The sequence below is a fragment of the Lichenostomus cassidix genome, chromosome 7 (assembly GCF_008360975.1).
Source record: "Lichenostomus cassidix isolate B80296 chromosome 7, HeHo_3.0, whole genome shotgun sequence".
Lineage (NCBI taxonomy): Eukaryota > Metazoa > Chordata > Aves > Passeriformes > Meliphagidae > Lichenostomus > Lichenostomus cassidix.
Window position 1 is genome coordinate 11,474,510 of NC_139488.1, and position 27,289 is coordinate 11,501,798.

The window sequence follows — 27,289 nt, forward strand, 5'->3', positions numbered from 1 at the left end:
AGGGAATCAAAACAAATGCTACACAGAGCTACAGAATGAAGATGATCTTTCTTAGGCAAGGCCTAGCAGGCAGAAAAGCCAAATATGTTCGTGCTATGCCAAGCTCACAGTAAGAGCTCATTATGAGCTTAATAACACACACAAAGCACCAAAATAAGCCATGCAAGGGCTCCACAGCAACACACAATACTAACAGAGTAGAAAATGACAAATACGCTATCCTGAACATTAATGCTTTTTATAAATTAAAGGGGTTTTTAAAAACAGAGCATTACAGTGATAAGGCCAAAGTCTCAGACTCTGGCACAAAACCAATTTTTCCACGTAATCCTGTAATAAAAGCTACCATTCGTATGAGTCAGACTGCAGCTACCCATCCATGTACATAACCATAAAGATATGTTAGAATGTGCTCATCAGCACACACAGCAGCAGTAATACCACCTTTCTTGACTCCCTTCTTACTCCATCAGTTGTGGATGCATTCTCTCTTCAATACACAAGCTAGATTTATAAAAGACCTGCAAAATTAATCTCTGCTGAGCCCACAGAAACTGTGGATATACAACAGCAAAACTCCCACTTTTTTGACAGCCCAAATTCAACACAAAATGTACTTAAAGAGAAAACAACAAAAGTTGTTTTAAAAATACCAAATATACTTCCACAATCTCCTTCCCACAAAAGCCAAAGTCAGCCTTACATTTGCATGCACCATCAAGACGACTTGCCCTAATAACCTCACTGAAGTCTCAGGTGTTTTATAATGTCTCTTATTTCCCAATCTGCGCTTAATCTCAGTCACCTGAAGTCAATAGAGTTGACCTCTGTTCCTTCAAATTGCTGCTAACTAATTTCTCCAAAGCTGCTGTATAGTTCAGGAGCCAATAGCTGTTAGAGGTTTTCTCAAGTTATTGGCCCACACATACAGGCTTTGCAAAGCTTCTTCAGCCCATCAAAAACAGATTTCTTAAAAAAGCAGATTTTAACCTAAGAACAATCTGTAATCTCATAATGCCAATTTGCCTGCCTGAGAGGGGTTAGTGCTAGCAATCAGGATGACTGCAGTGTTCTAGGGCAGCCAGCTAAGTAACAGTAACTCTTACATAACAATAGTACTGCCCCAGCCAGCAGGGCCAGAACCCGCACCTTAAAACTAGGTGGAAGCTGGAAATTCTCTGTCTCCTTGCACCGAATTTCCTGTGCAATATTATTGGTTGTGGGATTTAAAAAATTTAGTTATGTAAAGCAGCAAAGTCTTTTCTTTAAAAAAAAAATATTTCAGAATTATACAAGTCCAGAGATTTCCCTGACTATTGGCTTTCCAACACACTCCTTACATGGAGGAAACAAAGGCATGCTGACTCATACAGATGGTTGCATAAAATGCAGCAATGAATGTCTGATATAAATCAAACCCAAACGTTGCTTGGAGCCTCTCTTTTCTGCGGGCAGAAAATTCTCTGCCCGTTTACAGCACAGATAACCCTCCCTGTGCAATAGGTGGGCATTCCTAAGGGCAAGGAGCGGCGCTCTCCGCCCGCCGGCAGGCAGCTGCTGGGCTGCTCAGCAGGGCCAAGGCGCAAAGTGGGTCACAGTGGGGCTGAGCCAGGGCACTCAGCACGGGGTGCCCCTTGGCTCTGCTGGGCGACAGAACTGCCCCAGCCCCGGGACACCCGGCAGCGCGGGAAACGAGCAGCGTTTAGAACGCGTGTTTTGTATGGATAGAATTTTATACTTGTCTGTTGGAGAAGCAAAGCTTTTAAACACACGCCACTGCACTTTGTCACAAGTGTTTTACATAAAGGAGCTGTTATCTGTGCCAGGAGCTGCGGAGCGGGCAGAGCGAGCCCCGCTGTGTGCTGAGGGCTCCGAGCGCCGGCTGAGCCCCGACACGGCGGCAGGGCGGCTCGGGGTCACCGAGCGGGCACCGCTCACACCTGCGCCGGGATGCGCTCGGGAAACACAAGCCTCCCGTACAACCACGCGAGTCCCGGGAACAGACCCGTTTCCTGCCTACGGTGGCTGACCCTGCCGCCACCTGAGGCACCGAGAGGCGCTGGGCAGGGCCCGCTGCCCCGAGGAAAGGGGCAGCTCGGGTGAGGTGCCACAGGAGCACGCCGCACACTGCCGAGCTGCCGCGGGTTTGTGCGAGTGTTTGTGTGCGCCAGGAGGCTCGAACCCGCGGCCAAGGGGGCAGCCGGGGGCCGGCGGCGGCTCGGGCGCGGCCCCGCCACGTGGCTCGCGGGCGGAAGGAGGCCCCGCCGCTTCCGCTCTCCGGTGCGCGCTCACTTCCGCCGCCGCTTCCTCTTCCGCTTCCCGGCGGCGGCGCGCGCGTGTGGAGCGGTCCCGTCGGGCGCACGTGGCGCCCCCCGCCCGCCGCGGCCATGCTGGTGCTCTTCGAGACCGCCGCCGGCTACGCCATCTTCAAGGTCAGCCGCGGGGCTGCGGCTCGGGGCGCCGTGCCTTTCGCCCCGCCGCCGCGTGTCCTCGCCCGGCGGGTCGTAGCGCGGGGAGCGGCGGCGGAGCTGAAGGGGGGCGAAGGGGAGCGCGTCGGGCCTGCCCTGGGAGTGCCGGGGAAACACGGGCGGGGGTGAGGGTGAGGGAAGGAGGGAGTGAGGGGCCCGCATGCCGTGCGGCGCCTCGGGGGGCGAGCAGGGCCGGGGGTGGGAGCGCAGGGGCCGCGTTGTGAGCGAGGCCTCGGGGACAGGGCTGCCGGAGGTAGCTGAAGGTGCTCGGGGGGAGAAAGGGAGCTCCTCGGTGCCTGCCAGGCATGGCACGCATCACCTGGGGGCCACATTTCCTCTGCTCTACCGGGGTGGGTTTGGTAGGAAGTTGTGCGCTCGTGGCCGTGCTCCTTTTGGCGTCTCTGGGCACAGCCGGCTCTGGGAGCGTTGAGCCCTTTCTCTCTCTGGCCGTGCTCTCGCGGTTGTGTTCCCGCAGAGCCGCGGGGATGCGTGAGGGGGCGCGAGGGACACAGACGGGCAGCGCCTTCCCGGGCGGCCGTGCGGGTGTCCTGCCCGGGGCGATCCCAAGGCGGGATGCGCGGGGAATCTGAGCATCCCTGCAGGACTGCCGTGCCCCGACCTCGCTCTCCCAGTGCGAGAAGCAGATCTCTTCCCAGGGCTTTGCCAGCCTCCTCACTGGGTGGCTCAGGGCTGCAGCTTCGTAAGGCTTTGAGCAAGCCTAAACTGGAGCTGCTACCGTGCCGTGCTCTCCTCTGGCATTCCCCTTGCTGGAGTGTTGATTCCTGTACGGTTTTACCAGCTTGCTCATAGTTTGATCGTAACATCTTTGTTTTTTTCCGTGCAGCTCTGTCTTTGGGTTTAGCTAGTGTGATCATGAGTGCAGGTGCAAAGAGACCAAGGCTCTGGTTTCTTTTCCCCCTTGCTTGCCACAGAACTTTGGCCTTGCAGCTCTGTGGAGCATTATATTTTCTTCCTCTGCCCTGAAACCTTTCCTCCTCACTGGAGTGAAGCCGTGAAGTTCAGGCAAGGAAGATTTCAAGATGTACGTCTTGGAGGAGAAACCAGAAATACTTCTAAAAGCAGATAGCTTCTGTTCTGTGTCCCCCTCTCAACACTTATGCCTGGGGAACTGGTGGACATACAGCAATTTCCCTGAAGGTTTTGCTCACTGGATGTTCACACAGAATAGTATCCTGAGCCTTCAAAGTTAGTGAAAAAAAAAAAACCAAATAAACTCTCGAGTTGGCTAAAACCTCTGGTGCAGTTAGCCAAGCCCTTTCAACCTTTCACAGGAGTCAGAAGGGGCTGAAAATAACGAATTTTTTAATTTCTGAAAGCAGAGTGGGCATAAAGTAAAGGTAGGAGGAGGGACATAGAACTGCAGGGAGACCTCTGCAGAGATGCTGCAGTGTTTGCTGCAGGTGTCAGCAGCTGGTGCTGGCTGTGAGGGATGCACAGTGTGGCATGGGGAGAGGTGAGAGCTGTCTGCTGGAAATAAACAGAAGCAGTATTTTATTGAAGTATGTATTTTGAGACAAGCTGTGGTTTTGCATCCTGATTCTGTTGGCAGCTGCCAAGGCTGGAAATGGCAAAGCCCTCAGCCACAGTGCCTGTCTACAAGGAAAAGCTCTCACAGCTTTTCTCTCACACAGCATTCCTTCCCTGGATGGGGCAGCTGTTCAGCTGAAGACTTGTGTTGCTGTTACACTTGTATGTTCATTCTGTATTGAAATGTTCCCTGCTGAATTTAGCTACTTTTTTTTTTCTTTTTTGAAGCAGCCTCTGAAATTTGACACTGCTGGGTGTCTGGCAAGTTCTTTGTTTTGTAGTTACTTGAAGGTTGAACAGATTTTGTGTTTCTCAATTTCGGGGACGGTCATGGTCACCCACTTCCCTTTTCAGCAGTGAATGTTTGTTGCCAGCATAAATGTGCTCTTGCTGATCAAGGACTGTCTTCTGGAAGCTGTGTAGCTGTCATGTGTTCCCTTGCAGGTGTTGCTCCCATCAGATAAGCAAATAGTAAGGGCAAATGGGATATAGCTATGTTCTAGATCTTGGAGACTTTCCAATGAATCTTATTATCTTGAAGGACAAATTACATATAGGCATGCAATTTTTATATGCTAACAGTCTTGATTTTAGCAGTTTGTATGTCTTTACTTTCTCTATGTGCCCATGTCTGTTTATAGAGGCTGAAAATTCTATAGGCCTTGGTGTGGGAAAGATGAACTGGAGGAAAGAATTGTCTGGCTGAGGAAAGGAAGAGTTGCCCCAAGGTTTTTCTGTGCCTCAGAGTCATGTAGGAAGTTAATTACTATGTTAATTTGCTCAGCTACTAATTGAGTTTTAAGAAAGACAACCTCCTTCAACCAGCATTAAAAATATGCCAGGGAGCAAAATTCATAATACCAGGAATGATTTCTGCACTGAGTTAAATTGCAATTGTGTTGCATTTGTATTGTGGGGACAAAACCACAAGATTTTTGAGTGAGATGTAAAGAACACAGTGCTGTAAAGATCTTTGCTATTCCCCTGAGCAGTTTTCTGGGAATTTGCAGTACACTCTGCATTTTGTGAAATGTATGTAGGCTCCTGGAGTGTAAATGTTAATCTTGTGCTGTTTAAAAGATGAGAGGATCCCCTGTGTACAGAGATGGGATTAAGCCGTTGCTGCCTCTTAGGTAATTCTTGGCTCAGTTGATGACCAGGCTGTGGTGACAACTCTTCTTTACAGGGATGTTCTGTTTCTTTGGGTTAGCTCGGATTAATGAAAACAATTCGGGTGATCACTCCTTCCTGTTAGGCTTCCCAGATGTTTTATTTTTCCAAAGCAGCGGCAAATTTGGTGGGTCACTGGGGTTGTGAGTGAGTTCTGAGGAGGTGGAGCAAGCCCAGTTTTGACATGCAAAAAGAGGGATTTGCTTTAATGTTCCAGGTCCAGGAGGACCCAGCCATTATTGAAGAGCTTCTGCAATTCAGGTGAAGGTAAAAACGCTGCACTACTCTGTGTCTATCAGTAGAGTAAATCTGATGAGAGAGAATGGTGAAACCAGAGCTCACTGAAATTGAGTTTGTTGACTCAAGCAGTGTTAACTACTGCAAAGTAGTTGGATGCAGTGTAAATGTTTCAGGTTTTGTGGGTTCAAGATTGTTCAAAAGTGGACTAAATATAGTTGTGTGTTGTGTTTCTTTTTTTCCTGCAGGTTCTGAATGAGAAAAAGCTCCAAGAAGTTGACAGTCTGTGGAAAGAATTTGAAACTCCTGAAAAAGCAAACAAAATGTAAGCAGCTTTATGTGGGGATAGCAGTGTGGCTTGTGGAAGGACATGGCTGCCTGTAGTGATGCACATCTGAGTCAGAATGAAGGACTGGTTTTTGGTTTTCAGTATTGTAAAAGCTGTGAACAATGATAATGTGATGTTAGATACTCTGAGACACAGTGGAATATCAAAGTGAAAGAAATACCTTACAATGTAGTTAAGCAGCAGAAGTCATTACCTTGTGTCACCAAAGCAAAAGATTGAACAATGTTTTAAGGTGATGTGGGTGCTTTGACAAGAACAGCCAAGCTTTTAATTCTGGAAGTGTCTGAAATGACAGGTTTTTGTGCTCACAGGAAATTATTTTGGGAAAAATAAAGTTTAATCCAGATAAAACTATGTGAGTCACTGTGAATAGTGTTGTTGCCCATGCCATCAGTGAGAGTTAGCACTACTGCAGAGCTGCACAGGGATTGCAGTGTCCACTGATCTAAACTGGCCTTTCTAGCAAATTGCCCTAAAGCTGGGGACAATGGTGAGTTCCTTCCAAGTCTGTCTAGTGTGTTTTTATTGGAATATTTCTAACCAGCTTTGATTATAATGGATGCATCTGAACAAGCTATGCCTTGTGATTTGTATTTATTTATCCTGCTCTGCAACAGTATTTAGAGGAGAGGCCAGAATATCCCACATCTGCCTGTTTGTAGTGTGCTTAATCTTGTATTGGAAACATCATCTTGGCCACTTGTTATACAGGATGTGGCTCTTAATAGGATCTCTACTCTGATAAAAATAATTCCTCTTTTGCCTTTTTGAAAAGGCATCAGTGTAAGCCTGAAGCATCTGTTGGGATCTGCAAATGCTTAACTCAAGCATTCAGCTTTATCTGTGACCTTGCTTCCTGTGCAGATACTTGACTCACAAAGAGCACTGGTTAATCAGAGTTGGATTAGTCAAATGCCTGTCCCTGACAAGGAATTTACTGGATTGAGAGAGCTTCTTAACTGTAACTGTATATCAACACCACAGTCTGTGTGAGGGGAAGAGGGAAGAAGCTGTGCCTAAGGATCTGACACACTGGTTAAACACTGTTCGTATGATTTTTGGCTCTGGTCAGCATTTAGGGCATGAAAAAAATTTTTGTTGTTTGTTTTAAGCTCATCTCAGAACTTGTATTCTAACATCTAATTACAGGGGAGGACTTGAGGATTCATGGGCAATGAATCAGTTCAAATTTAAAGTCTTTGAAGATGCATTTGGTTGAAAAGCATGTTAAATCTGAGCTGTGCAGGCTCTGCATTCCACAGAGGCAGAACATTTTCTTTTGAAGATGAGTGGGAAGATGCTATCATCAGTCAATCAGGGTGCAGTGTTGAAATTTAAATGGATGATGTCTGTCTTTAAATATGAACTACAAAGCAAAAAGGGGGTTTCATTTTTCTGGCGATGCTGGTCCAAGAAATACCAAATCAAAATTATTTTTGTTTTTTTTTCTTTATTTAACTATTGTGGGACCTAGCTGAAAAGCCACACCAGAGTCAGTTGGCCAGTGTAGTGCTCTCACTCTTTATTGAGGGTCTGGATAGTGATCTCTACTCTCTTGAAGCCTTAGGGAAAAGAGGAACTGTAAGAGCAGAGGCAGAAAAAAGATGAAATGAGGATAAAATGGTTCTAGCATGTGGTTTATGTATATTCGTTTACACACTTTTATTTTATTTCTGTAGAGTAAAGCTGAAACACTTTGAAAAATTTCAGGACACAACAGAAGCACTTGCTGGTAAGTGAGTTTACACTGTTCTTACCAAAAAATCTAACATTCTTACAAAAAAAATCAAATCCCTATTATGCATTAGTTCACTCATTGCTTACCTCTGTCCATGCTCTGTTTCTTTTTTCAGCTTTTAAATTATGGGTTTTTCAAAGTGAACTGTTTTGGTGGTTGATGAGGTCACCTATCCAATCTGTACTGCAGTAAAGGTGTAATAAAGTCTAGGTTTTTCCTTCAGTGCATATTCCCTAAGCAGCTTACAAATGAGCACCATGTAATTTCTGACTGGTAGATGTAGCCTGTCTGTTGTCAATGATGGATTCTTGTTGAAGCTGAATATAACTGATTTGAGTCAACATTTCGTCACTACCACTGAGACAGCAGACAGGTATTAGAGGACATTCATTATTACAACCACCTGGGTTTTATGGACACATTATGCCTGTGGTTTTCAGCCTAAAAAAAAGGTCTGTATTCACCTTAAAATTCAGGGTTTTAAACAAAATGGGATGCCTCATGTTTGCTAATTTTTACTAATTCTACACTTAAAAGCTTGATGCTGTGGCCTGGTTTGAACAAAAATGATAGGAATTCTAGGTCGTAATTCAGAAATGGTGTGACAATTGCTGCTGAATGTGCTGTATGACATCAGTAGGAGGATATTCCAGGTCACATTTATAACTAAAGAACAGTTCTTCATACTCTGATGTGGTAGGGATAGCTTATAAGGGAAACAAAGAAGCAACAGTGGAGACACTACCATCAAACATGAAATGCAAGTAAAAGAACTGAGACTGAAGCTGCTGTGCTTTCCTCTCCATGGCGTATTTTTTTGATTATGTTGCTTTTGCATAGGTTTGGATTCAGTTCATGTATAGTTAGGCTGATTAAAAAAAAAAAGGGAACAAAAAATCCAAAGCCTTCTACTACTTTTCTTCAGGTTTACTTATCTGTGAAACAGAGAGGTTCAGACTACTTATGTCCCATTTATTTTGAAGGGAAGACTATATCTGTGACTGTTTTAAGTGGGTTAGAAGCTATTGACCAGCTTGAAAGGTCAAAAATCATCTGCATTTTAGAAAGGTTGAGAGGAGACTCATCACAGCACTTAGATTTTACTCTTACATGTCATTAAGATTCTGGAAACCAAAAACCACTGGCTTCTGTTCTATTACTGTGATGAAGATGTTTTGTCAATCACAGAAGTTCAGTGGAGCACAGAGCTGACCCTCAAAGAGAGTTTATAAGTGCCTGCTTAAAATATACTGTGCGGGGTTGTAAAGCTTTTACAGGTCTATTAATATTTGAGAATGAAGAACATCCTTTAAAGACTCTCCTGTCTGCATGCTGTATTAAAAGGGTCTGTCTGACTGCCCAGTCAGCGTATTTGGCATCAGTCCTGGGGGTTTAGACTGTACATTTTCATCACCAGAGGATGCAAATAAGCCATTACTCAATTTAGGATATCATGGTTGCTGCCTAAGGGACCTGGCAAATGGTTGGTTAATTAAATGATACAAAAAATATTCCCATATAACCTTGCCTTTGGAAATGTTAAACATGTATCTAAAGCATATGGCATGCTGTTTGTAGAGATCCTTAAACAAAACTTGGCAAAAATAGACCTGAAAACATATGGAGAAAGGAGAGGCATCTAGGAGAAAGGTTTTTTATTTAGGCCTTCAAAGTAGTAAGTATATAATTTTCTTCAATTTTGATTTTAGGTACTGCATGTCCAAGCAGCATTGCAGTTCAGACTAGAGCTACTGTGGGCAGTTAAAATAAATGCATGAAGTGAAGAGTAATATTTTTACAGGTTTTAGGAGGGGAAAGAAACTGCATCTTCAGTCTTTTTGTTTTATACAGCATCCACAGCTCTTGTAGAAGGCAAGCTCAGCAAGAACTTGAAGAAAATTCTCAAGAAGATAGTGGCAAAAGATGCCCATGAGCAGCTGGCTGTGGCAGATGCCAAACTTGGAGGTGTCATAAAGGTGATAACTGTTTCTGCTATTCTTCCTTTTGTCTTTTGCTACTGAAATGTTATAGTCAGATTCCAGAGATTTTGCAGTTACTGGCAATGGGTTGCGCTGCCAATGCTGTGTTTGCAGCATAGAGGATAGTTAATCCTAGTGTGTGTACAGGGAGGATGTTGGCTTGAGTACACAGGTGTGTGATACTGTATGAATGACTGAGGTGTTCAGGTTTGCTTGATTTCTCTCTTAAATATTGGTTAGAGACCCAGCAGGTTAAAAAAGTAATTTTCCCAGTGATCCAGTCCAGAAAGAGTGGGGGGGGGGAACCAAACAAAAGACTTGAACCAGGCAGACACACCTATTCCTCACTAACAGATGCAGCAGTAGTAGGGTGATGACTTATTGACCTGTTGGGAGTAGGCATTGTGCCTTCCTCAGTCTGCAGACAGTTGTGGACAGACAGCCCTTGGTCCTTGCCTGCCAGAGGAAGAAGGAGGTTCAGTGGAGATGGACTGCAATACCAGTTTCTCATCTCATGTCCAATTGCTCCCTATTCCACTGAGCTTTATTCTGGCAACCTCCTCATGCTGTCTTAGGAGACTGTGTAGTCTGAAAAATGAGGGTTAAATGTTAACATGAATAACAGCAAGGATTTTGAACTAATTATTCAGTGTTATTCTCTGAAAAAGACGCAAAGCCCGCAACCCTCTACCTCTGAATTTTCTCTCTGTGGCCAAATTGTTTCTAGTAAACTTCAAATCTTGACTCTTAAGTTGAATGTTCTACATAGCAGATAGAGCATTAATTATAAATCTGCTCTTCAAAGTGGAATATTAACTGTGTGGGGAGCTGGGGGTGTCAGTACTGTGAGCATTAAAAATGGATGAAACTTGTGTGAGCACAGGATTGCAATGGGAAAACCAGTTATAGTGATGTAAGGCTGCTGGAAGAAGAATTTCCAAGGAATGTTGTGTTGTGCCTGATTTTGGACCATTGATTTCCACCCTGCAGGAGAAGCTGAATTTGAGTTGTATACACAGCCCAATGGTTACAGAGCTGATGAGAGGAATTCGCTCACAGATTGAAGGGCTTATAACAGGCCTCCCTTCTCGAGAGATGGCAGCCATGTGCCTGGGTCTGGCACACAGGTGAGTTCCTACAACAGCTCTGTTTCATCCCATGTCTGCCCCACTCCTGTGGCCCTGGCTTTGCTGTGCTGCTTGAAGTGTCTCTGAGTAGGTGACATGGTCTCATACTCTGTAAGTCAAGATACTTTTGTGTCTGAAATTCTGTTTTGCAAAGCAAGAGCTTTCCAGTTTGCACCCACCCTTTAGGGAAAGGCTTCATCTTCATCCGAAGTTGAAGTTGGTAGTTTTCCTTTTCATGTTACATACTTCAGGATTTCATCTGGAATGTCTCTGGAGCAGTCAAGTGAGTCATTTAAAGCTCCATTGACACTAAGAGACAAGGCGGAGACCATGATTTGCTGATTTGTGCCAGAATACCCATATAATAGATAATGCAAATATTAAAGGCATGGTTGTTCTTCCCACCGTTCAGGTTTAGTGGAATAGTAGTTAAATACAAAGTTGTTGGATCACCATAGGATCAAGCATCCATTAGCAAGTAACTTTTTAATCCATATTCTGACATGAGCTTGTCCTGTTGCAAGCCATTGGCAAGTTAGTGAAATGCTTTGCTGTAGCTAATTCCTTAAAAATATGTGTTTGCTTAGGAAATGGGCATTAATACTGAAAAAGGACTTTTAAGATGCAAATCTCATTGATACCAAGTGTCTTTCACTCTTGCTGCAGAGAAATTCTAAACATTCATTAAAGCCAGATGGTAATGGGATTTCTCAGACAGTGAGAATCTGTTCCAGGAAGTTTCTTTTGTTGCTTCCCATTAGCATTGCTGGTATTTGCAGCTGGGGAGGTGCAGTTTGGTGGATTGCCTCCAGGCGCTGCCCAACTGGAAAGTGCTTCTGACAAATACTTTCTGTGGGGAACTGTTCAGAAAAACCAAGAGCCAATTTCCTGCCACAGCACTTGTGTTCAGTCTGCTGCAGGTGGTACAAATAGCCTTAACTTTCCCTTACACCCTGGTCAAAGCACATGTGAGTGGATACATGTTGGAGCTGTTGGGAAGCTTGTGTCAGTGTGGCTTCTGGCCACAGCTGAGAGCAGTCAGTGGCACAGAACTAAGCTCTGCTTGAATGAACCTGTGGACAACTGTATTTATGTTTAAAAAGGAACAGGTGGGGTGTATTCTGCAACAGGATGTCAGGATGCTGACAAAACTGTATTTCTGTCTCCTCAGCCTTTCCCGATACAAGTTGAAATTCAGCCCAGACAAAGTAGATACCATGATTATCCAGGCAATTTGTAAGTATATTTAGAGCTTAAATTATTAATGGATTTGGCTTAGGATAGCTGACTTCTTTACATTAGTTACAGAAAAGTATTGCTTTCAATTTCCTCCTAGGATGTCTTAGTAAATTGGGCACTGATGTGCAGCTTAAAATGTATTTTCTTGTTAGGGTTTTCCACAAACAGGATCATTTTTAGGACAATACAGTAAACTGGCATGCACTTTTTCTTAGCATGGAAATCAGCTGAGCTACAGGCAGTGTTCAGTCCTCTGAAAGGCTTTCCTTCCCAACATCCTTCCCTTCTGAGTAGTGCTGGTAGAATGGGTCCCATAGGGGCAGCATTTTCTGACCCATCATTTAGGTGGTATCTTGCATAGAGGGCAATGTAGAAGTAGACTCTTACAGTAGGCATGTAAAACACGCTGCAGTGTGTAATGCTGCATTTTGTCTCACTTTCTAAATGGAAAATAGACTGAAATTGTTAAAGCAACTAGGCAAGCCCATTCCTCATTTTTCCTTGAAGACATACACATGGTAATCTGCATGCTTGCTGTGAAGCAGTGGTGACAAATCCTGTTCAGAATATTACTTCCCAGACTGTTGCCAATGATGAAACATAGTTAAACTGAAATTAATAATGTAATTCAGTTCCTTCGTCACTACCACTGAGACAACAGATGGGAATGTTGGTATTGCATTAGCAGGAAATATTTTAGCCTCAGGGCTCTCCAGCAATATATGTTGTAGGTGCTGTAATAAATTATAGATCTGGTTATTGGTCATATGTGGTAAATGGTGAGCCCGTTGGCTTTGTATTTGGTATATTTGTATTATAACAGCAACTAAAAGGCTTGATCTTTTAAATCAAGTAATGGAATACAAGATCAGTTTGTTGCCATTAAAATATTTTTCCTTGAAGTTACTTGGATGACTGCATTTTACATCGACCTTGTGTGTAGCACTTTGGCTGACTGAGAGGAAGGATAACTGGCTGCTGCTCCCCTTCTAGGGGAATGTGCTTTGCAGCTCTTAGGGAGTCTGTCCAAGACAGTCCCAGTGATAAAACTTTGAGGCCACACTCACAGGAATTCTAACATTTCTATAGTATTGTGCCTGGTATTATGCAGTTCTCTGAAAAGTAACGATTTCTAGTGTACTGCAGTTTGGTTTGTTCTGGTATTTATAGAGTGAAATACTTCAGGTAACCTCCCTTTACATTATTCAAATTTGTTGGTTTGAGAGCATCATAATTTTATGTTACCTTTTTAGAAAAAGAAATCCATTCTTCTTTCTTTTAGCACTTCTTGATGACTTGGACAAAGAACTGAACAACTACATCATGCGCTGTCGGGAATGGTATGGTTGGCACTTCCCTGAACTGGGCAAAATCATCACTGATAACCTGACGTACTGTAAATGTGTGCGGAAAGTTGGTGAGTAGTGAGGACACCTGAGCCTGCAGCGTGGTGCAGGGAATGGGCACAGCATGAGGGGCACTGGCATGGAGACCCACTCACTCCAGCTGCTCATCACCCTGTAGCAATGGTGCCTTCAGCAGCAGGGTAAATAGGGCCAGGAGAAAAAGAGGGCATGTTTGCATCTGGATGTTGATGCCATTTGGAAGGTGACATGAAACTTAATGCCATATCACCAACCAGTTCTTCATGGACCACCAGCACATATTCTTAGAATCACAGTTAGTCAGCAGACTGGTTTGGAATTTTAAAAACAAACCCAACGGATGTAAAGAGAAGTGTTTCCTGTCTCTGGATGTTCTTGGAGACAGCAGCTGCTAGAATTACTTCATAAGAGCAGAAAGAATGACTGCTATATTTTGGACAATACCTCACCTCTTGAGTTCATGTGCTTTGTATTGATGGTTTTTTTGGGGTGTTGGTTTTTTGTTGGTTTTTTGGGGTTTTTTTTGTTGGTTCGGTTTTTGTAATAATGAAGTTTGCAGTCCAGAGAGAGACTTGTGGTTTTAAGAAAGCTTTTTTTCCCCCAATTTTAGAAATAATTAAATAGATTTGCTAAGTGGTGACTGCTTGCTTCCTGGAATTCTTTTCTTGTAATATTGTGACTGAAAATTTTGCAGCAACCAGCTACTGAAAAGGTGAAGTATGTAGTGGTACAGAATGTGGGCTTTCTGGGTTTTTCCTAGTTTCAGTTTTAATATTTCCACCCATTCCTGACTGGTATAAACATAAAGCAAGAACACTGACATATATTTTAGGAATTCGGAATAGCGTGATGGCAGACTTGACTCACTGTTTTTATTTTGGCCTTTTATCTTCATCTGTTTCTGTGCTTTTTTTACCAGTTCATCTCACCCTCAGTGCAAACAAGCTTTCATCTGTCCCCCACAGGAGACAGAAGCAATTTTGCTTCCTCTGATGTTTCTGACATCCTACCAGAGGAGATTGAGGAGGATGTGAAGGCTGCTGCTGAGATTTCTATGGGGACAGAAGTATCAGAAGAAGACATAAACAACATAATCCATCTCTGTGATCAGGTATGTACACAGGGATGGATAGGAGTAAGACTCTACTCTAGCCATTTCGAAGCCACTTCTGCCAAGGAGAGCTTTTCCCAGGGCAGTGCTAACACTCTTTTGATGGCAGTGATGATTCCTAGATTGTTGCTTTCCTGATGTTTAGACATGAGGGTGCACAGTCACTACCTCATCTGAGCCATCTCAGGCTGTTGATGTCTACACGAGGCCTTCTGAAAGTGGCAGTCCTACTTTGGGGAAGAATTTTGCTGTCATTGGGCTTTTCAGTATTTGAGATAATGGTATTGTATAGCCTCTTTTTTTAATCTGTCACTATGGAAGCTAAGTGATAACCGCTGGGTTAAAAATGGAACACTGAAGCCCCAAAAGAATTAGGAGTCCTATCCTGCTCTTGTCTGGACTGGGTGTGAACAAACACCCTCTGACTTCAGTCATGCCAGTTGGATCCCTTTGTGACTTTACCAGGGAGGGGCAGGGTTATGAGTTCCTGTTCTTGGTCTAGACCAGGCTGCTTTTTTTTATGTGCATTCTAATTGTGTGTATTTGTATGGAGCAAGTAGAGAGCATTTATCCCATTTCAAGAGAATGGTGGCAAAGATGTATGTGAAAACTGAATGTTCCAGGGTTTTGTCCTTAAGAAAATGTCCTTACTAAGTATTTTTGTTCTGCTTCACTGTCTTTGGCATGTTGTCAGCTCCTTTATCAGGAGTTTTGCTTAGAAGGTAAGTTGCATAAGGGAATAGGCAGTACAGATCCAATATACTTTGTGGATGGAGCTTTGCTCTGGGAATATGCCCTATATAAAGCTTCCTGTAACTCTGGCTCTTGGCTGTTTGCATTTTGCAATTTGTTAGTCTGCATTGGAATTCTCAGCACTTCCTTCTGTCAGTATATGTCTCTTACTGTCTTTTGGTCAGCTAATACTGACTCCTGTAAACAACCTCTGTCTGTGCCAGGTGATTGAAATCTCCGAGTATCGGACGCAGCTCTATGACTACCTGAAGAACAGAATGATGGCCATTGCTCCTAATCTCACTGTCATGGTGGGAGAACTGGTGGGAGCAAGGCTCATTGCTCATGCAGGTGGGTTACAGTGACCAGTGTAAGTGAATCTTAGGTTACCTCATCAGAGGTTTCCTCTGAGGAGCTGGTCAGCTAAAAGCATTATGTAAGGCTTGGTGAACATCTCGTGGTAAATGGGGCGAAGGCAGCACTTCAGGAATTGTGGTAATAGCAGTATGAGCTTGGTGGTAGTCTGTGATGACGAAGTTCTCAGTTGGCCTGAATTCTTTCTGGAATATGAGGGCAACTTAAGTCACTACCTCTTCTGAGACACTTACTGAGCCTCCTGCTGATAGTTCAGTTGCTTCCAAGGTAAAAATCCAACATTAGGCATTTATAGTCAAACTGGCTCAATGTAGCAGCCTTATTTCAATTCTTTGTGCTGCAGTTCTGTGATGATATGTTCTTGCTGTCAGAGTGTCAGGAGTAGGCATTATTCCAGTGGAATATGGTTTATTGAGTCAGCCTTCTTTCCTGATGCTGAAATCAAACTAAAGACAGTTGAGGCATGAAAGACTGAAATGGTTTACTTGTCCTTCAGGAAACGAATGTGAAACAGCTCTCATGAAAATAGATGGCTCTGAGCTTCTTACACTATTCAAAAGCAGGAATCTAGCCTAGCTGCTCCTCTGACAAATTACTATTGCTGTGTCACCTCTTCCTAGGTTCCCTCTTGAATCTGGCAAAACATCCAGCTTCAACGGTTCAGTTACTGGGTGCTGAGAAGGCACTCTTCAGGGCACTGAAGACTAAAAGGGACACACCTAAATTTGGCCTTATCTATCATGCCTCCCTGGTGGGACAAAGCAATACCAAAAATAAAGGAAAGGTAAGTTGCAGAGTTCTTTACCAGCTTGTTTTTTTTCAGAGCATGAGTGTCTTGAGCTTCATGATGACTTCACAGTGAGGCTCTTTCCATGGATTGCTTTACTGTATTGCTTTGTAATTACGTGGAAAATACCACTGTCCCACAATTATTTGAATACTGTTCGTTCATGTTCAAAAAAAGTGAATGGGATTGTTCATTTGACATCTGAGCAATAACAGATGTATTCCTGCTGAGTTAGGATGCAACACTGGCTTTCTCAAGGGGTACGTTACTACTTTCTTCTATGTGATAGTAAACTAAAGTGTTAGAGGCTTTAGTCTCACTTGAAAATTGGACTCTTGTGCTAAAGTAATTTACAGCTTGATCTTAAAGCTTAGTCTTTTCTAATGTGGGTGGATGAATATGTGTTAGAATTGTGGAGAAAGCTGGAAATTACAGCTCAAGCTAACCTGATCTAAAGGTTGGGGAAGAGTAGGATATGCCTAACTGACTTCCTGTCTCAGACATTTCCCTTTATTTATCAAGGAAATAAGGTGTTACATTAACAGTATTTCAGTGTTGAAAGAATGACATACTAATTATTTTTTGGACTAAACACTGCTAGTAAACGGTTACTTTGTTCTTTTGTATGTGGGTATGGTTTCCAGATCAGAGTGAATCATTGCCTTATGTTAAGTCTTAGCATTTAATATTATTTTTGGCTTTTCCAGATTTCTCGAATGCTGGCAGCAAAGACTGCCTTAACTATTCGTTATGATGCCCTTGGAGAGAACACCAGTGCTGAAATGGGAGCTGAGAACAGACTAAAAGTAGAGACAAGACTGAGGCTTTTGGAAGAGAGAGGGGTAAGTGCTGCAGAGAGCTGTATGAAGCTGACACTCTTGTTCAGGGTATGATTTTCTGACACACTGCTTTTTGACTCTCCTCCCTCAGTAGCGTGTCACTCTTACACTGTAGTTTCTCCCAGCTTTGGCTGGAGTGGCCAGGTCTGTAAGTTGGCTGCAGGCATTTGTGTGTCAGCTGGTCTTGTTTACACAGCTGTCTTCGTTTGCAGTGTACTGAAAAATCTTGGTAGTGAACAAGATGAGTAAGATCTTACCTTTACATTCCCTCCATCTCTATGAATTGCAAAGATAGGGTTATTTCTTCATAGCTTCTTTCTCTCTGCCTTGGAAGGAGTATTTGTGCTTTCTCCCATCTCACGTTTTCCACCCTAGTTCCCCAGAATGCAAACACTGGCGGTGCTTAGTCTTACAGAGCTTTCTCTGCAGCTAAAGTAAGATGTTATTCTGCAGTTGCTGCATTGCCCTCCCACCACCTGATGCATATCCTGCCTCTCCACACCTGCTGTTCCGTGTTACCATCGGCATGGTGTGCTGGGAGAATGTAGGGTGCCTTTCCTCTCTTAGGTGGCATGCCTGCTGCATGTGATCTTGCAAATGACAGCTAGGTTCAGCCTTCCAAGCTGCAAGATCCGATTCCAATGCTCTAGTACTGGCATCACTAGAACAGAAAAGAAGAATCCAGAAAAACCTGCCCACCCTCTTCATGGGAGGTGGAACTTGCCATCAGAGCAAAGGCAAGGAGACATGTTAACACTGAAAGACAAGCCAATCACCTGACAAGCACACATTTCATTTAGTTTGGGGCCTGTGTTATGGTTTTAAGGTTGGCTTTATGCCAGCTACAGGGTGATACCTGCCCTGACTTGCAGTTCTTCTTGCCAAAAAAAAGTGCACAAATTTGAGCTCCTTTTGGGAATTTGGAGGTACGATGTTGTGTCATGTGTTTGTGGTGTATTTGATCCGGTACTAGATTCCCTTTACTTGAATGGGACTCTTGAAGAGCAGCATTAGGACAGCCATTCTTACCTCAGCCTTCCTCACCTCAGTTACACTCCCTGTCACTACTCTACACTCAGGTGTAGAACTGGTGCAAGTACACAAGACCCTTAATAAATGTCGGTCTTTCCATTTTTAATTCCTTTTAAGAGCTGTAGAACTTGTGCTGTGAATTGTTTTCATTATGAGTAATTTGTTTTTCATATCTGAATTTTTCTTGTAGATAAGAAGAATAAGTGGCACTGGAAAAGCCTTGGCCAAGACAGACAAGTATCAAAACAAGAGGTGAATAGTTTTTCCTTTCAGCATGGCTGAGTAAAAATAACTCTCTGTGGTTTTATTTCTGAAAAACTTTTTAGTTATGGGCTGAGTTGACTTAAGATCCAGAAAACAGATTCTGTGCTTTTTAAACATTGATAAGTTCTGTTGCTAATAAGAATTTCCTTTTTCCTAGATTTTCTAATAGTAAATTACTATTCATCATCAGATTGCAAGTACTTTAGGTGCTACCAGCAAAAAGCTGGGTGTTAATAGCAGCTTTATTTAATACAATTTTTAATGAAATAAATTGGAGAAAATCAGAGTTTGAATTAATTTCTTTGACATGGAAACTGTCCTAGAGATGTTCTTAGCCATCTTAAAAAAGGAAAAAATTCAAGCACCACTGGTTTTGAGCAAAGCTTCATCTCCTTGTCTTAAGTCTTGTGATAAGTAACACTTCTTAAGCAATAAATAAGGTTTGTAGGTACTCTGGACACTGTTAGAACAGTTTCTGCTGCCCAGAGTGACACTGTAAATTGCAACTGGGACAGCTGAACTTCTGAGGATTTGAACAGGGTATTATTAGTCTGTGCTGTGACATCTGGGTTTATTGCTTAATTTGGTTGCAGCCTTCTTGCTTAGCTTGGCCTGCTTATTTTGCTGAGCCTTTGGTGTAGAGAGGGCAAGAGCTCAGCAAAACCAGGGCTCAGTGCTCATTCTGTGAGGAAAAAATAGCACTGTTGCACTCATCTGCAGCCCCCAAACATCCTTCTGGAGCCTAACTGTAACTTTCATTTCCATATGCTAGGCATTTCCAAGTGTAGTGACGGCTGTGATTTCTGGAGCAGCTTTTGCAGACAGTGTCAGTCAGTAAAATGAAGCATCAGGGCATGTCAGAAGGCAGGAGCTCAGGGAGGAGCGTGTTGAGGAGACAACATAGATGCTGGGGTTTGACCTCTTGAAATGAGGACTCATGAACTCCTGCCAGGACATGTTTCTGCTGTTAGACATGCTTTGCAAACATGTCTAGGCTTGGGGAGAATCTGAAGATAGTTCCTGGCTGTTTGGCATAGTCTAGCTGCCTAAAAGGGAAACTAACTCAGTACTTGTCAAATTATCCTTGTAGTACAAAAATGTACTGCTGTATGGGGATGTTAGAAAGGCTAAAATGGTGTTTTAAGGAGATTGGTAAGAATCTTAGTCCTGTATGGAACTATGGATTTTGTATGAATTAGCTAAATCAAATTAATGTATCTGAAGTTAAATGCGAAGTCGTTTTTGGAGAAAGGGAGGAGGCTCAAGCCAAATGTTTCTGTATGCTTTCAAAAGAGATGCAAGAAATGCTATATTGGTCTTATTTATGGTTTTGTGAGTCTGGTTTCAGGTTTTGTTTTTAATTAGCAGCAGTATTATGACAGTGACAAGGAAGCCAAAGAGCTCTCACTTGGGTTTAACTGAAGCAGAGTCCACTGTTTGCAAAAGGCTGTGTAATCAATTTCTGCAAACCAATGTGCATTGTTAATACTCCAAAGAATAATTTCCCATGCTTAAAGGATGAGTTGATGATACTGTCTGCTGACATTACCATATGCTTCTCAGTATAACCTGTGCAAGGTAGCTACTTCAGATTCCTATTTTAGAAAAGTTCAGATGCTCATTATGTGCTTGGGGAGGAAATAATTTAGACTTGCAGTTTTAAAATGCCTTTCTTCTTCAGTAGGGATTCTATTCTGAATAAGAAAAAACCTGCTTCATTACTATTTTATGATTCAGCTGCCCCTTACAAGTTCCAATTAAAGAGCACTGGATTTCAGGGTGGCTGGTTCTCTACAGCCTGTAGAGGAGTTTGGGACTGAACAAATGAGCATGCAATAACTGAGAAGAGGCAGTTTCAGACACAGATTAGATATTTGAATGTCCCATAAAGTCACTGATACAGGTGGTACAGCAATGAGCCATAACATTACCCTGCCTTGTTTGAGAATTTGCCATCTCAATGTAATGGTAGAGAGGCAGTGTAGAAAAAGCAAAAATAAAGGTACTTCTAATGCTCTGTGTGTATGTGTATATATATATATCTGTATTATTACCCCTAGGGTACAATTACAGGGTGATATACCAAATACGATTCAATAATGTACCAAATGGTGGGGAGCTGTGTGCTTGTGACCATATGGCTATGCTGGATAGGCTTTCAGCATGAGAGAAATCAATTTAATAGGTAATTAAAGTGCTCTGTAGAGCCTTGAACAGGTATAAATCAGGATCAAACTCCTAGTTAACAGGTATCTTCTTTTCAGATCAGACAGTTGTACTTTGTGGGGTATTTCTTCTGTAGTCATGATTACTGATAAACCAGCTGTGTATTGGAGGAAGGGCCTCACTACCTGTAGATGTCTTGTTAGCTGAGCAAGATTGGTTTTCAAAAACTCCTGTATTGGAAAGTTTATGTTCAACTGCAGGATCTTACCTGAAGGTTTGCTCTTCTTAATACATAAACTGACTTTTTTCTTCATTACAGTGAAGTAAAAGTATTTGACCCATCTGGTGACTCTACGCTTCCTGTTGTTTCCAAGAAGCGCAAAATTCAGGAGGTGGATGAGCAAGACACGGAGGTTGCAGTGAAAGCAAAGAAGTTCAAAGCAGAGATGAAAGGTTGGTTGCTGTGGTACCTGTGCTGCTGGCATAATACTCTTTGCATCGTGCAATAGGGCTTAGCATTTACACAGCCACCCACAGTACCTGGGTATTCTCCTTGGGTATGACAGTGTATTTAAAAAAGGTAATGATCCTTTATAGACTGACACCAGACTGCAGTCAATTTACAGACAGTTGCAAACATGTAAGAATATTTGAAAACAAAACTCTACTCATATTCTTATAGAATTTCTTGCTCAGCAGGTTTGTATTTAGTATCTTGAAGACAGAAAATCTGCTCTGTGTAAAACCAGAACTTGCCCTGTTTTCTTTCAAGAATACTATTTTATTCTGTCTAGAAATGTTTTCTGGCATGTTTCAATATATAAAAAGGTCAGAATTTGACATTAAATGACACTTGGAAATTTCCATCTGAATTTCCGTAATACATGAACAATTGTTATTCTCTGGGGAGCTAAAACTGAACTGTGGGCACAGTTGTTCTTTTCTTCTCTGATAAGTTACTGTGTGAAGAAAGATTTTGAGCTGCAACTGCAAAATAATCTAGTTTTAACATTATGGCTCATTTTAAGAAACATTCTGTTCTCACCAAGTATGTAACTTGGGAGGGGGAAAAAAAGGCCAAAAGAAGATGACTTAAAGTCACTTCTGTGAGATCCAGAGCCAGATCTGGGCATGATCCTATCACAAGGTTTGCCAACTACCCGTGCCTGCAGCAGGTGAGGGCTCCCAGAGCCTTTCCCTTTCTGCCTTTTCTGCTGCTGTGTTCTAGAGGATCAGAGTGTAGATATGGTGGTTCAATACCTCTTGATGCTCAGGTGGTGCTGAGGTGTGGTCAGTCCAGTCACTCCTTAAATTATGGTGTGTGTGTGTGTGTGTACATGGATGGAGCAACTTGCAGGCATGTAAATGTATCTGAGAATTAAAGTTGCACAGGAGGGAGAATCCTTTGTGCTCTAAAGCTGAGATGTGTTCCCCAGCTTGTTGTCTTATACTTATCATAATGGGAAAAGGACATGAGTACTTTGTAGGCTTGAACTTTGCCAATTTGCTTTTGGAGAATGTGTGTATTCTCACAGCTACTACTTTCAGTTTTCTTTTGAACTGACTTCCTTTGCTATAGCCAGAATGGTTCCCTTGGGCTTCTCTTGCATTGTCAAAGCAAGTGTTGACATCTTACAGACATGACCTTGTCACAGGTGAAATATTACATTGATTTCCAGCCTGCTCTTTTGTAGTTTGAGAAGACTATTTCTGTTCATTGTTATATTATTCAATGGTTCATGCTTTATTCACAAACCTCCTTATGTTTTCTTCATTTGCTTTACTAAGCACTGATCTTTCTAGATTTGGGGGTTGGGTGGAGCTTAGCACATATTCTTGAGCTGGAGATAGTGTCCACAATACTTGTGGACTACTGAAATCTGTGCTGTTTGGCTGGTTATTTTTCAAATTTTGCCAAACCTGAAGTGCAGGATTCAGATGTGTTGCTTTTCTTCCTGAAAAGATAGGTCATTCTTCAAATATGTGATTAATAGCTCTTGCTTTTTCCTAGTTCTTTGTTATCAGCTGGGTCATTTTATTTGACTACCTTCACAATCGTGTTAACTGTGCCAGTTGCTTCAGACTATAGAATAAATGTTTTCAGAGAGCTCTTTTATCTTGTGTCACCTGTATGCAGAACTAATACCTTCAGCCTGTCCTCTTGTACCCTTCAAAACAGCACTGCCTCATGTTTGTAAATTGTATTTGAGCAACCAGCATGGGTACATGGATTTCTCTGACACCTGCTAGACAAACCATAGCCTTGCTGTTTTCCAGCATGATTTCTGCCATTGCATACTGTGCTAGAGGAGGCTTGGTGGTCCTAGAAAGTTGAGTAGTTCAGCAAGTCCCATAATACACAGGAGAGTGAAAAGGAAGTCCCACATTAAGATTTATGTTGCATGTCCACTTGAATATGCATATGGGCCTTTAATGTTTGCTATTCTTGGCTCTGTTCTTCTCTGATGCAGTGCTCTATTCAGCTTTTGCCTGGTCAGAGATTGCACATGCAGACTGTGTGTTGTGAAAGAAGTCTCTGCCCCCTCCTTCCCCATGCTGTTTGTGCCAGCTACATGATAAATGGGGGTGGTGGGAAAGTAGTCCCAGAAAAAAAGACATTCTTCAGCAAGAAATTTTTATTTGGTTTGTATTACAAGAGGAAGGTAAAGGACAGGAAGGAGTTGGGAAGCTGCCACTGAAAAGTGTTAGTCAAACTATTGCTTTTAATATCTGTTGTAAACGGGGACAGTATTTTGCATTATGCTAGCCCAAAGTGTAAAAGTTACTGCAAGATCAGATGTGTGGTGTTTTCTCTCTCCTGTTCAGGGTGCATGAATGGCAGTACTTTTGAGTGGGAGCTAGCAGGGGGTTGGGGGTTGAGATATGACTTCAAACCACATTCACCTTTTAAGAAACTAAATGGAAGGATAGTGCCTGAAACAAGTTATAATCTACTTACAGAGCTGTCTGTTAAAATCTGTGTTCATATTGGTGAAGGGAAATAGGACAGGTGTTTTTGTGACTGTTGTCTCTGAGGTTGGATGTGGCCAAACAGAATGCATACCACCAGCAGGGCTGGCCAGTGCCCCCAGGGAAGCATTCAGCTTGCATTTAGCATCAGGATATAGTAGCAGTTAGTGACTAGGGAAGGTATTTCTTAAAAAGAGAAATAAATTAATGGAGTGAACCCTGCAAGATACAAGGCCTCAAATGACAGCAACAGCTTGACAGGGTGTCTTTATTGATAGGCAGTGTGACTCCATTCTGTTCATGTGGAGCATCATCTGGAGGAGGGAGGGTACATCAGGACATCAGGCTTGTGTGTAAAAGCTTAGACCAAAATGGTGGAAAATGGGTGAGTGGAACTACTGCTGATGATCTCCAGCACTCACAGGGCTGTCAGTCAAACTGCTCTTCTGAGTGCTGCTTTCTGTGCCTTTGTGCCTGATAGTCAGAGCTGTTGGTTTCCTTGTCAGCTGCTGTGTATCACAAAGAAACCCCACTGGCCTTGATTGACTTAGAAGTATTGCACTTAGAGGGAAAAGGCCAGCATCCCTGGAGCCTGTATCCTCATTCTGGCTAGGTACAAATATGTGACAGTCCTGTGGTGAGTTTTGCTGGAAGACAGCAGCTGAAATCTTCAGGGAGGGCTCTGCTGCTTGCTGTGAGAAATGACAGTGCCTGTGAGTGCCCAGTGCATCATCTGCACTGTAAATTGTGACAGGTTCCACTGCCTTGTGCGCCAGACTTGATGACATGTAGGGTAATAACAAGAAATTATTTTTTCAAGGTTATCACCCAACATTTTTCTTGGAAATGCCTATCTTACCAATCCAGTTGAGTGAAAACATGTTGTGTAGCAAAATACTATGTGTATGCTCCTGTTACACTGTATGGCTTTAATGCAGTTTACGCTTATTTTTCATCTGGTTTTTATTTCCCCATGTCATATGTAGGGATGTGAGGATACCTATTTTTATACCTGTTTAAATGCCTTATGCTTGCACACTGTTCTCTGTGAATTTTGTGTATGGCAGAATCCACTCAAAGTTATATTCACCAGGTTTTTTTATCTGGAATCTTTTGCTGTTTTGTTTCTGGTATGTTTTTTAATGTCAGAAAACTGCATGTGTTAGCTTCCCCTATTCTTCTGTAGACATGTCTAGAAATTTTTTACCCTGAAGCCAACTTTTTTTGTCTGAAGCTAATGTTAGAGGCAAAATTTGAAGTGTAGTTTTGACTCATATAATCTTTCTTCAGGCTCAAGGAACTAAATTTGTGATGAAGTACAATCAAGATGTTAGGAGATTATGTGGTTTGGGTCTTTTTTTGTAATTGGACTTGCTCTTTTTGTAAGTGGTGAGTGAGTGGTGTTGAAAATGAAATTGATTCTTTCCTTGGGCGACTTATGGTGAGAAAATGACGTCTTGAGTCATACCTCTAGTAGCAAGTGTACATACCACAAACACCACTGGTTTCAGCATCAATTTTGTAGCTACTGAAGGACAGTGGTTGCTTCATCATGAACTTAGTCATGAGTACTATGTGAAACCTGGTATCCAGCACTGACTCAGCTGTCCAAATAAATTTAACTTGGGTATGCTTCAGGAACGGCCTGGCTACTGTATAGGCTGTCAGGTTGGTAATGATTTCTGCTTGGTTTCTTTACCTAGAGATTCCTAAGACTGTGGGATTATTCTAGAAAGTGAGTGGTAAATCACAGTTCCTTTACCACTGTGACTAGATAGGGCAGCTGTTGATGAACAGTTCTGAAAAGTAACTGTAAGGTCATTAGTAAATCTTTCTTTGGGTTGACATTCCTCTCAGCTTACATAAATAATATTATAAATAATTCCTGTCATCCAGGACAAGAGTGTGTTTCTGCATTAAATGCTTTGAGATCTTTGTGCTTGCCTGTCTAAACAATGAAGAAAACTGATCTGCTTCTTAACAAATTTCCAACATCAAGATAGAGAAGTCAGTTGTTAACAAGCTACAGCTGGCTAAATGCATTTCTAAGGAGGGATTTAAGAGTCCTTTTGCTGCTCCTATTTGCTGGTAAAACTATTTACCAAACTGTGGATGGTCTCTTTTCTGATGGAGTACATGAAGGTAATTTGCCAAACAAATGAAAACATGCAAGCTTGTTTTAAACTCCGGGAGCAGCATATAGGAATAGTGTTTCTGTCAAGAGATGTGAACAGTGCTGTCTGAACACTGTCACTTGTGTCTTAAGTAGTTGTATATTTTGATTATAGTAGGGAGTAGTCATGCAGGTAAGAGCAAGACAGAGGGTAAATAGGAGTCATTGCATCCTCTGATATCTCATAGCTTTTCCTTTTGCACTGTTAATAACTCACAACCTGCCTTTCATTTTTGTCCTTTCTGTGGTACAGAAGGGACAGCTGTAGAAGATGGGGAACCTGTCAAAAAGAAGAAAAAGAAAAAGGATAAGGAAAAGCAAGCTGAAGAAGAGGAGGTACTGAGTGAGGAACTCCCCACTAGCCCCACAGTTGAGGTAAGGCAGAATTGCACAGCTACCTGCTCCTTTTTGGGAGTGTGTTCTCTCCATATAGAGTGTAGAGTGAAGGGTGGGGGGAAATTCTTATATGTATAATCCATGGCATGCAACCAGTTTTGCTCTAGTAACTTTATTTCATGATACCCATCACTGTAATGTCCAAGAAGATTCACATTACAAAATAAGATCTAGGAAGTCTGTGACTGCAATGCCTCCATTCCCATCCTGTTCTCTGCCCACCCCCAGCTCTAGTCTTCTTTCTCTTTGCATCTTTTCCAGTGGGAAGAGTGTCCCTTGGTGCCACAGGCATCTGTCTCGACTTTGGGACTTGCAGGGAGCACAGGCTGCACCTGCTGATCTGATGTCCTCTAGCAGTAGTAGAGCAGATGGGACCAAACCCAACTTTTTGCTCAGTTTTGAAGTCCTGTTCTTAACACCGGGTTGAATTTTCTCCCCTTTGCGTATGTCAGCTGCAGGGTGTGAGGACAGGGCTGTGGCAGTGTGGCACAGCCTCCCTGCCCCCTGTGAACAGCCAGTGCATTTAGCAATTGAGGAAGGACATCTCTTGGGTTGTGCTTTGCTGAGCATGGCAGCTGGGGTTGATGCTTTGGGTGTGAGCCCTGTTGCCTAGCTACATGTGTTGCTTTGCTTTTCCATTTTGCTTTGTTCATGACAACATTTGTTTGTTTGCAGAATACAGAGAAGAAGAAGAAGAAAAAAAAGAAAATGAAAAATGGGGGTGAAGACTGATGAGGAGCAGGGGAAAACACTGGCCCTGGGACAGCTGCTTCGGAGTAACATTTCTCAACATAACTTGTTTAGCCTCTTGCTGAAAACTAACTTCTCTGTGTTGCAAGAGGGCAAGGAGATGGGTGTGATAGCTGTCTTCTCCCTGGAACAGGATACCCTGGTGTCTGCTAATTAGGATTACTGTTTTTTTCTGTTTAAAAGCTCATGATAGATCTTCTTTTCACAAGCATTCTCCACTGATAAGGAATAAAAACATTTTTATGGAGATTTTGTGCCTCTGTCTTTTAACTTGTTTGCCTGTTTTCTAGCCATTATTAGGACTATTTCGAAGATATATTGTTTTAAATTAATGATTGGTTCTAAAGGTCTATATGTGTAAATGTTCTGTTGCAGTTTGTTCTCTAAAGATTTCAAAGGCTGTGATATTCTTAAGTTCTCCATAAAATGGGTACAGATATCTAAGAATGTTACC

General features: G+C 42.6%; 1 protein-coding gene and 4 non-coding genes across 5 annotated transcripts; all 5 read left to right on the forward strand.

Annotated features, from left to right (window-relative positions):
• Nucleotides 1–2,280: 2,280 nt before the first annotated feature.
• Nucleotides 2,281–27,082, forward strand: NOP58 (NOP58 ribonucleoprotein). The gene is made up of 15 exons (XM_085066185.1): nucleotides 2,281–2,432; nucleotides 5,672–5,748; nucleotides 7,452–7,504; nucleotides 9,362–9,486; nucleotides 10,480–10,616; nucleotides 11,788–11,852; nucleotides 13,138–13,272; nucleotides 14,206–14,351; nucleotides 15,308–15,434; nucleotides 16,079–16,242; nucleotides 16,953–17,087; nucleotides 18,307–18,368; nucleotides 20,866–20,999; nucleotides 25,943–26,064; nucleotides 26,761–27,082. Exons 1-15 carry the CDS (start codon nucleotides 2,388–2,390, stop codon nucleotides 26,815–26,817), a joined length of 1,584 nt encoding a protein of 527 aa, XP_084922311.1. The 5' UTR covers nucleotides 2,281–2,387; the 3' UTR covers nucleotides 26,818–27,082.
• LOC146434539 (small nucleolar RNA SNORD70) lies at nucleotides 7,795–7,883 on the forward strand. Its single transcript, XR_014853584.1, has one exon. It is a non-coding gene; the product is annotated as a small nucleolar RNA SNORD70 (small nucleolar RNA).
• On the forward strand, nucleotides 12,433–12,520 carry LOC146434540 (small nucleolar RNA SNORD70). The gene has a single exon (XR_014853585.1). It is a non-coding gene; the product is annotated as a small nucleolar RNA SNORD70 (small nucleolar RNA).
• Nucleotides 14,452–14,535, forward strand: LOC146434541 (small nucleolar RNA SNORD11B). The gene has a single exon (XR_014853587.1). It is a non-coding gene; the product is annotated as a small nucleolar RNA SNORD11B (small nucleolar RNA).
• On the forward strand, nucleotides 15,602–15,687 carry LOC146434542 (small nucleolar RNA SNORD11). Its single transcript, XR_014853582.1, has one exon. It is a non-coding gene; the product is annotated as a small nucleolar RNA SNORD11 (small nucleolar RNA).
• Nucleotides 27,083–27,289: the final 207 nt, after the last annotated feature.

Excerpts from the sequence above, each read along its gene's own strand:
- NOP58 (XM_085066185.1), top strand. The coding sequence starts at position 2,388 with ATGCTGGTGCTCTTCGAGACCGCCGCCGGCTACGCCATCTTCAAG. Across the intron at positions 21,000-25,942 it reads GTTCAAAGCAGAGATGAAAG|AAGGGACAGCTGTAGAAGAT; the intron begins GTTGGTTGCTGT and ends TCTGTGGTACAG. Across the intron at positions 26,065-26,760 it reads CCACTAGCCCCACAGTTGAG|AATACAGAGAAGAAGAAGAA; the intron begins GTAAGGCAGAAT and ends GTTTGTTTGCAG.